Source organism: Schistocerca americana, chromosome 5 (genome assembly GCF_021461395.2).
Source record: "Schistocerca americana isolate TAMUIC-IGC-003095 chromosome 5, iqSchAmer2.1, whole genome shotgun sequence".
Classification (NCBI taxonomy): domain Eukaryota; kingdom Metazoa; phylum Arthropoda; class Insecta; order Orthoptera; family Acrididae; genus Schistocerca; species Schistocerca americana.
In genome coordinates this window covers 373024901-373034944 of record NC_060123.1, presented here as the reverse complement: position 1 = coordinate 373034944, position 10044 = coordinate 373024901, and the positions used below count along the sequence as shown (strand labels likewise).

At 45.1% G+C, this 10044-nt stretch overlaps 1 protein-coding gene across 1 annotated transcript; it reads left to right on the top strand.

Annotated features, from left to right (window-relative positions):
• Window positions 1-353: 353 nt before the first annotated feature.
• LOC124616390 lies at window positions 354-5853 on the top strand. Its single transcript, XM_047144696.1, has 2 exons — window positions 354-579; window positions 5627-5853. The coding sequence occupies exons 1-2, from the start codon at window positions 354-356 to the stop codon at window positions 5851-5853; spliced, it is 453 nt and encodes a 150-aa protein (XP_047000652.1).
• The last annotated feature ends 4191 nt before the right edge of the window (window positions 5854-10044 follow it).

The following is a 10044-nucleotide window of genomic DNA, read 5'->3' as shown; positions in this document are numbered from 1 at the left end:
TTTTTGAGAACTCAATCTATATTTTAAAAAGATGCTAGACTTTTGTGGAGTTGTTGGGTGAGCTCTAAACTCATCCAGGGATAATTATCTGAGAAAGGTTGGGAATCACCAATAAATGCAGAATCATCCATCATCGGGAGGTAGAGACCAGAGCTTGCTCAAGTCTCGATGCGGTTGCTCTTAACGCAAGCGAACGAGCAGGCAACGCGCGCGACACTGACGTCGCGCGGGTTGCCTGCCACTTCCTTGCGAGCCTCCAGCGCCCGCCTCAGAGGACGGTCGGCCGTGCCGGAAGATAGCGCAGATAGGAAGGAAGGGCACTCGCGACCGAATAGGTAATGGAGCGGCGGTGAATGGAGGCGGGCAGCGCGCGACGCCCTATCTGCGGCGGCAGGCCGGCGGCGGCGACGCGGCGGCGCGCATGCGCCCTGGCGATAGCCGCGCCACAATTAGGCGGTGCCTCGCATTGTGGCGACCCCGGGCCTGCCGGCCTGCGCGCCGATTGTTTTGGCGGCGCGCCGCCCTCGGAAGAAGCGGCCGCGCTTTGTGCTATCTCGCCGCCCGCACCTGCTCGCAAATGTCAGCGCCCGCCGCTTTTGTCGCCCCGGCCAGTCCCGAATTTCAATTTTTTTCCCCGTCCGCAGAATGGTAGGCCGCACGTGTCCGCGTTTCGGTTGGCAGCTCCGTGGACTGTCGCCTGCTAACATCAGGCACCCCTCCTGCGGTGCTTACTTGCCAACTCGGACAGCGTGCGACTGCGGCGCTGAGTACCCGCCCGCTGCTGGTTTTTGCAACTCCTCGAATCTATGCTAGAGATTAGAAACGGAGAGAGTACGAGTCTAATATTCGGGTTGCATACTTGGCAAATCGAGGCGCCGTTGTTACATCAGTGGTAACGGGCTTCCTACGTTCCCGCTGAAGATCCGCGAGTACGACGAGTGTTGTGACACTGCGGTAGCTTGAACTCATCGATTCGTTCCCTCTTACTGTAGCGTGTAGTAGTACTGAAGATGTTGCTGCTGTGAAGTAGCACTGACAAGGCTAAATTACCGACTGTCGGGAACAGACGGTCTTCAACAAAACTGTGTTTCGTGAGGCTGTGGAGGGCGTAATAGGAATGTTAATTAATGAAAAGTATACAACCTCAATTGTGTTCCATTACAAGAGGAGTGATATCTGGAATAATTTTCGCGCTGTAGTCCACACTTTGGACGAAAAACATCCGTATTTCGTCCAGTCCAAAGAAAATCGTGGTATTCCGGTTTATTTCACCTCCGCCATGAGAAAACACATGCGCTGCGTTATACGGAAACTAGGCACTGAGGAACTAACGGCTATATCCCTGCAACAAAGGAGCGCACTATTTCAGTAATCATTTGGCCATGGCAACTTGTGTTTGCGTGTAGCTTATCATTCATTTCCCTAATTTATTTTAATAATTAATCACCATTTAGACAATGGACTTCGTCCTGGTGTCATATTTTATGGTACTGTCGTTACAGACTCGGTAATGCCTCGAAAATGTGTGTATGTCAACGTAATTGTTAGAAATTCTCCAAATACGTATTAAATATTAAAATAAATTTAAAGCAGTATATATATGTGTGTGTATGTGTGTGTGTGTAAACAGAACAATATTAACTGCTAACCGATCAATCGTTACATTGATATATAAAATACTACTGTCATGTAGGCAGGTCTCACATTTTCTGACCTTTCAACGTTCACTTGAGGTTGCTATAAAGTCAAAACCACGATGGTCTGAAATAAATGAGTAGTAAATTGCAGTTCAATGGCGAGAATTTCTTTCAGAACGCTTTTGTACGTAGGGGAAATGGCGCGAGTCCGCCATTGTATTTGCAAATTCGTGTTCTCACTCTTGTTTCTGAGAGAGACGAGTGAACTTGTAGCGACAAATAGACTCAACTGGAAAGTGCTCAGCGGCGGAGACTTACGGGAGACTTACGATTTCAGTCTACGGGCACACGGAGACGATGAGGTCGGAGATGACGTCACAGGGGTCGCTGATGAGTTTAAAGTGAGTCTACGGAGCTCATTTCTTATCATAAATCTCAGCGAGGCCGTGACCACTAAGAAAACTCGTTCAGCACGTCTTATTAAGAGTTTAGCTTCAAAAATACCGGACATGCTAACCGCTAGCCTATGACTAGAATTAGATTTTAACTAGTTGACATTTGACAGCGAGCGGCCTGGACCCCACCCAACAGCAACACACCAATGGGAGACTAACATTGTCGTCCCTCAATGTGTAACTACTTCCACTTCTATTGTGAGCCGCTGTAGTGGGAGATAAGTGTAACGTCTTGTTTCGTAGTCGAAGTGGGCCATGGAGGACACACTGAACACTCTATATCACACTGGCATTTCTCCTCCAACACAGAAACAGGGGATATAAAAACACTAAGAAGAGCATGTAGAAACTCAGATATAGGAACAATAAACATAGATCAAACCAGACAGGGTGGTTGTATAAGTCGCATGAAGTGAGCGGGAGGATTCACTCGTCAGAGTGGTTGGTGGGTCACATCACCAATAAACAGCCCTTTTCAAACCATCCCAGGCATGTTCGATAGGTTTCATGTCAGGAGAACACGCTGGCCACTCTAGTCGAGCGATGTCGTTATCCTGAAGGAAGTCATTCACAAGATGTGCACGATGGGGCGCGAATCGTCGTCCATAAAGACGAGTGCCTCGCCAATATGCTGCCGATATGGTTGCACTATCGGTCGGATGATGGCATTCACATATCGTACAGCCGTTACGGCGCCTTCCATGACCACTAGCGACGTACGTCGGCCCCACATAATACCACCCTAAAACAGCAGCACTCGCTGGACAGTGTGTCTAAGGTGTTCAGCCTGACCGAGTTGCTTCCAAACACGTCTCTGACGATTGTCTGGTTGAAGGCATATGCGACACTCATCGGTGGAGAGAACGTGACGCCTGTCATGAGCGGCCCACGCGGCATGTTGTTGGGCCCATCTGTACCGCGCTGCATGGTGTCGTGGTTGCAAAGGTGGCCCTCGCCAAGGACGTCGGCAGTGAAGTTGCGCATCATGCACCCTATGCGCACAGTTTGAATCGTAACACGGCGTCCTGTGGCTGTACGAAAAGCGTTATTCAACATGGTGGCTTTGCGTTGCTGTCAGGGTTCCTCCAAGCCATAATCCGTAGGCAGTGGTCATCCACTGCAGTAGTAGCCCTTGGGTGGCCTGAGTGAGGTATGTCATTGAGAATTCCTGCCTCTCTGTATCTCCTCCATATCCGAACAACATCACTTTGGTTCACTCCGAGACGCCTGGACACTTCCCTTATTAAGAGCCCTTCCTGGCACAAAGAAACAATGCGGACGCGATAGCACCGCGGTATTGACCGTCTAGGCATGGCTGAACTACAGACAATACGAGCCGTGTACCTCCTTTCTGGTAGAATGACTGGAACTGATCGGCTGTCGGACCCCCTCCGTCTAATAGGCGCTGCTCATGCATGGTTGTTTACATCTTTGGGAAGGTTTCGTAGTAGAAGTAGTAGTAGTAGTAGTAGTAGTAGCTTCATTCATCCGTAGATCTCTTTTTACAAAGATATAGGACACGTCAAAGTATTTACAAATTTAGATCGATTTAGAATAAGCTAATTCGTACACACATACATTTACAGACTTCTAGTTAGAGACAATCATTAGATTTACTCCTGGTATACAATACTGTTTTTACAAATAACTTATTAAATAATGTAATGCCTCCCCACACACACGCACTGGTGATCTCTGGGCCATTTTCTGTACCGCAACTTCCCATTTGCTATCCTGAAAAACTGAGTCAGCATCCCTCCATAATGAGTGAGATGATGAGCTCAGAAAGAGAAAGAGGTGTTAGTATTGTGCTATGCATAGCTTGGGGGTAAGTACTTCTAGAGATGAAAAAAAGAAGTGAAAAAAATTAAGTGAAGGTGCTATGTGGGATGTTGGATATTTTATAATCATTATTATTATTATTATTTATTTGTATAACATTTTTTATCAAACCTCTTCTCTGTTTTGGCTAAGTAATCCTTTAATGTATAAAATGTATTGCATAACTGGTACTTCTTAGCTGCCTTTTTAAATAAGTGTATTTTGGCTATTTCTTTAATCTCTTTTGGTAATTTATTGTACAGTTTTATTCCTTGGTAGAAAATGCTGTTTTGAGTTTTATGTTTATTTTTTCTTGGTAAATGTAAGTTAAGTCTATCTCTTGTTTCATGGTCATGGACAGAGCTGTTTGTGCAGTAATTACCAATGTTATTTTGATGTGTACAACTGACTGGTAAATGTATTGACATGGAGCAGTTAAAATCCCCAGTGTTCTCAACAGATCTTTACAATGAGCTCGACTAGTATTTTTGGCTATGATTCTTATAGCTCTTTTCTGGAGTTCGAAAATTGTGCTCATATTTTGTGCATTTGTTCCCAAAAAAAGAATGCCATAGCTAAGAACTGAGTGTACATATGAATAATACGTAACTAAAAGACACTGCATGTTACACACTGATGATAGGATTCTAAGGGCATAACATGCTGATGACATTCTGTTTGCAAGTACCTTTGTGTGTTCACACCACTTCAACTGAGAATCAATATTCATTCCTAGAAATTTTGCATTTGTTACACAGTCTATGTGCCATCTACTTTTAATTTAACATTGTCATTTTTCCTTTTCAAACTGAAATTCATGGCATTAGTTTTCTTTATGTTCAATGTCACTTTATTACTTATTGACCAATCATAAACTTCCTTGAGAGTTTCATTTGCTTTCTCGGCAACGAGTTCTCTTGTTTTCTCAGTGACTATGATATTGCTGTCATCAGCGAAGAATCTGACATCTCTGAACAATCAAAGGGACTGTGTGTGTGATAAAATATCTACAGTCAACGTCTATCTTCAGGAATTCTGGGAACCGGGGTAATGCAAAAGTTTTTTTGATGTGTGTAACTTATGTAGGAATAAGCTGACTAGATAGTGTAAGCTAAAGGCCAACAGAGAAGTATGTGAGACATACAGTCTGTGCCAGGAGGAATGGTCTGTTCTCAGGCATATGACAGGAACGGTCATTCGAAGCAAACATACTTTACTAAACGTGGGCTCTAAAATGCGAACCTTCAAGAGCTACGAGTACGCCTTCATCTTCGATACTGTGAAACACATCTCTTCTACTGAATAACTGCTCATAATTCTTGACGTTTTGCCCATGTTTACTGAATATTTTTTTTCTTTTTTTTTGTGGTTAGTACGTCGTTCTAAAATGTGGAAAGCAAAGAGAATGCAGTAGAACAGACGTGTTTCACAGCAGCGAAGGTGAAGAAGCCATGATACCTCTTAAGAATGCCTCGTAGAGCCCATGTTTACTGAAAATTTTTGTTCGAATAGTCGTTGCTATGATATCCATGAATACTGAACATTCAACCTGGGACACCACGTATAATAGTTTACGAAGGTCTTCAATGAAAGTGTCTTATTACTTTGGTCTGAGCATTATTCGCGGGAAGAGTTGTGTACAAGCGGAACTGAAGCGTTTTCGGAATGTGAGCGTTGTGCAAGACGCGCTCAGGTGTGTGGGTGGGTCAGTAGGGGCACGCGGTCTCGGTGCACCGGGGGGGCCCGGCAGCCAGCCAGCCGTGCCGCGCGGCCTATGCCTGTGGCCGCGGCCGTGCCCGCGCGGTATCTCGCGGCCGGCGCAGCACGGCGCTATCTGCGGCGATAAGGCGGCGCAGATAGAGCTCGTAGCGGCCGCTTTAAGCGCTCTTCCTGGGAAGCCGGGCCCGGCCGCCGCCACTGACCACGCGCGCGCCGCGTGAGCGCACCCGAGCCGGGCGGCCGCCACCCTGCCACCAGCGCCACAGCGTGTCCGCCGTCGTCACACGCAGTGCGGCCGTGGCCGAGCTCTGCCTCGACAGTACTGGCACCGTCAGTCCTAATACCGTACGCTATGCTACAGGCCAAAAGGAATACAGACGGCTAAAGGAAGAGTGACAGAAAATGCTAAACGCCTACGCACGAACGGCCAGGCGACAAAACTGACAATAGGGGGAAACATAGCTCCCAAGCAACGTTGGTAAGAATATCTTGTGCTAGATCGTTCAATTTCTTCACCAGCTCAGCTGAAGACTTCTTTACGGTCGTTGGTGCGTGAGCACGTGGTGCAATACATCTCCCCAACGCATCACCCACATGTTGTATGAGATTTAAGGCCAGTCAGTCCATTCGACGAATATCCTCTATCTTCCCAAGAGCTGCACCACCTGCCCAGTTCGATCCGGTCATCCCTAAAAATTAAATCAATGCCGAATGCACCCCTGAAAAGACGCACATGTACAAGGAATACTGTCTCTCAATAACGCTGACTGCTCTATATATACAGTGTTCCAAGATTTGAATGTCAGTACACTGATGCAATATTACGCGTCCCCACACCTTAACACGTGGACCACCAAAACGATGCTGTTCGGCAAAGTCCCTCTCACCGTAAGAAAGTCCGTCCGGCATTGTCCGACATTTTCGTTTTTGTAATCCAGGTCTTACGGTGTGGGGACCCACAATATTGCATGGTCGTGTCGACCTCCAAATCTTGGAACACTGTACATTCACCACTCAAAGTTATTGTGGGCGTCTCTTCGTGGGTGCTTTCGGCCCTTACTTCATTTTTATGGATTATAACTGGCGACCGCAACGAACAGCGCAGGTGCAGCTGGTCTTAGAATGGGAAGATGTTCGGCGAATGGAGTGGTCTGCCCGTTTTCCCGGCTTAAATCTCGTAGAACACGTGTGTGACGCGCATTGCACCACGTCCACACGCTCCAGCGACCATCCAGCAATAGTCAACCGCGCTGGTGAAGGAGTGGAGCGCCCCACCACAAGAACTCTTTACCTACTGTGCAGCCGGCATGGGAGCACGTTGCCGAGCATGTCTTGCCGTCCGTGGTGATTGCACACACTATTAAGAACCATGTCCCGCACTGTGTAACATCCGTGTGACGATCATTAATCACATTGACTTTAATGTAATTACTTTTTTTGACAAAGTGTAATTTCTGTTGGTCCACTGCATATTTCTTTCAGTTACTTTCCGTACTAGACTGTACCAATTTTTTCTACGTCTAGTCCAACATTCACCCAGCTGTGTTACTTGGCGTGATGAGTCGTGCGAAAGATACTTTTGTCCTTACGTTTTCCACACCAGTGTGTAGAAGCGCTATACAAAGGAAATGAACTTCAATTCGAAATTACAGAAGCCTAAGAGGACGTAATGTATATGAGATGAGAGATATGATACTGCGAGAAGAATCTGACAAAGCACTGAAGAACATGAGCCTAAGAAAGGCCTCAGGAGTACATGACAATCCCTCAGAATTACTGAGAGCCTTGGGAGAGCCAACCGTGACTGCACTACCGCACCTGGCGTGCAAGATGTATGAGAAATCTTAGACCTCAAGAAGAATGTAATAAAGGCAATTAAAAAAGGGTACATGACGATGGGAGTGAATATTACCTATCAGTGTAGTAAGTCATGCTTGCAGAATACTGACACGAATTATGTATAGCAGAACGAAAAACTGGTAGGAGGTGGCCGAGCGGTTCTAGGTGCTTTAGTCTGGAATCGCGCGACGCCTACGGTCGCAGGTTCGAATCCTGCCTCGGGCATGGATGTGTGTGATGTCCTTAGGTTAGTAAGGTTTAAGTAGTTCTACGTTCCAGGGGACTCATGACCTCAGATTTTAAGTCTCATAGCGGTCAGAGCCATTTGAACCATTTTGCTGATAGACAAGTAACACTGCCCGAAGTAATTGAAGAAATCGATGTGGGACGTGCGACGAACGTACCTGTTCTTACAGAGTGGCGAAACCTGGCGTTAATCTGCTATCGCTGCAGACGACCGACGCCAGTGCCTTTGCCAACAGCACGACATCGCCTGCAACGCCTCTCCTGGGCTGTTGACTATATCGGTTGGACTCTAGACGACTGGAAAACCGTGGCCCGGTGAAATGAGTCCCGATTTCATTTGGTAAGAGCTGATGCTAGGGTTCGACTGTGGCCATGGACGCAAGTTGTCAATAAGGCAGTGTGCAAGCTGGTGGTGGCTCCATAATTGCGTAGGCTTTATTTGCACGAAATGGACCGATAATTGACTGTAAATGGCTATGTTCGGCTACTTGGAGACCATTTGTAGCCATTCATGGATTTCACGCTCCCAAATAACGATGGAACTTTTATGGATGACAATGCGCCTTGTCACCGGACCACAGTTGTTCGCGATTGGTTTGAAGAACATTCTGGCCAGTTCGAGTGAATGATTCGGCCACCCAGATCGCACGACGGGAATACTATAGGACGTATATGGGACATAATCGAGAGGTCAGTTAGGCTAGAGAGGTAGCATATGACTTAATATTTCTGGACGGGACTTCCAACGATTTGTTGGGTCCATACCATGTCGAGTTGCTGCGCTACACCGGGCAAAAGAAGATCCGACAAGGAGGTATCCCATGACTTTTGTCACGTCAGCGTAGTTTCCCTGTAATAGAAATATAATATTTTTATTCCATTTCGAAATAATAGCGTTCACTTCATATGCGTTGCAGTCTTTTTCGGAATTACAGAAATTACTCCGGAGAAGTAAGCTTTTACCAAACGTAAACAACTTTTCCAAGGTGCAGCAAGGTCATGCACCTACGAAGAAAGAACAAAGACCCTTTCAAATTTAGAAGCGTTGGGGTTGAGGAAACCTTGTCAGCACTGTTTTTAATAGTCTATGTGTTACATTACTACTCTACTATACTCCAATAATCAGTAAGTGAAATCATATTAAAAAGAAATATTGTCAAAAGTCAGTTACAAATTAAAATATTTCGAAATAAAAGCAATTGGCAACTGACATAATTTATTAAGAAAATAAAGAAACACAATTCATGTGCACATATCACGTGTCCCACGGGAGAAGACCTCCTTCCGTTTGGAGGTACAATTTGGTGCCAGACTAAAGGAGTATGGCTTTTATTTGTCCACACATTACGAAATTGGTTCTAAAAATATACACAGTATTACTCGCCATAAGACTCTGTAAATGGATAATTAACAGGATGCTCCGAATAGCTTTAATATATTATACACCACTTATATACATAGAATTCGTAGTACGAGTATTTACAAATGCTGCACTAAATACAACCTCATGTCTTAGAACAACAAAAACAGTAGAGAATTCAGGAAACTGCTTATGGTGGCCTCTATTGCGCATTCCTTGATGTTGTTCTAAAGTCAGCCTCTAGACTGAAACATCAGCCAGGAAACGTGTGTTACTCCCTACTGATGCTACGACGTATAATTAAAGATAGGTTAAAGAAAAGCTAATTTACGGTCATGGAATTTGTAGAATTAGAGAAAGCTTTTGACAGTGTCGACTGCGTTACCCTCACTGAAGTTATGAAGGTAACAGGGACAAAATACAGCAAGCGATAGGTTTACAACTTTTACAGAAACCAATCAGCAAGTGTTTCAGTTGAAGGACTTAAAAACAAAGTAGTGGTTGAGAAGGGAGTGAGGCAACGTTGTAGCCTTTCCGTGATGTTCTTCAATCTCTATATTGAGTAATCTGTGAAGGGAATCAAGGAGAAATTGGGAAAAGAAATTAAAGCTCAGGGGGAAGAAATAGAAATTACTGAGTTTTTCCTATAAAGTTTTAATGCTGTCAGAGACGGTAGAAGAACTGAAAGAGCAGCCGAACAGAATCAATACTGTCTTGTAAAGAGATTATTCAATTAATACCGAGTAAACTTTAACAAGGGTAACAGAGTGTAATGGAATTAAATATATTGAGAAATGGTGCACTAAAACTAGTAAATGAGTTTTGCTATGTGGGCAGCAATATAACTAACGACAGTTGAACTGCAAAGGACAGGAAACGCAAGCTGAGTGTACCAACAATTTCTGAAAAAGAAGAATTCATTAAAAAGTGATATGTGTTAGGAAGTATTTCATGAGTGTATGTGTAT

What these genes read in the sequence shown, in the direction of transcription:
- LOC124616390 (XM_047144696.1), top strand. Translation starts at nt 354, where the DNA reads ATGGAGGCGGGCAGCGCGCGACGCCCTATCTGCGGCGGCAGGCCGGCG. An exon ending in GCCCGCACCTGCTCGCAAAT is followed by an intron (nt 580 to 5,626) that starts GTCAGCGCCCGC and finishes GTGGGTCAGTAG; the next exon opens with GGGCACGCGGTCTCGGTGCA.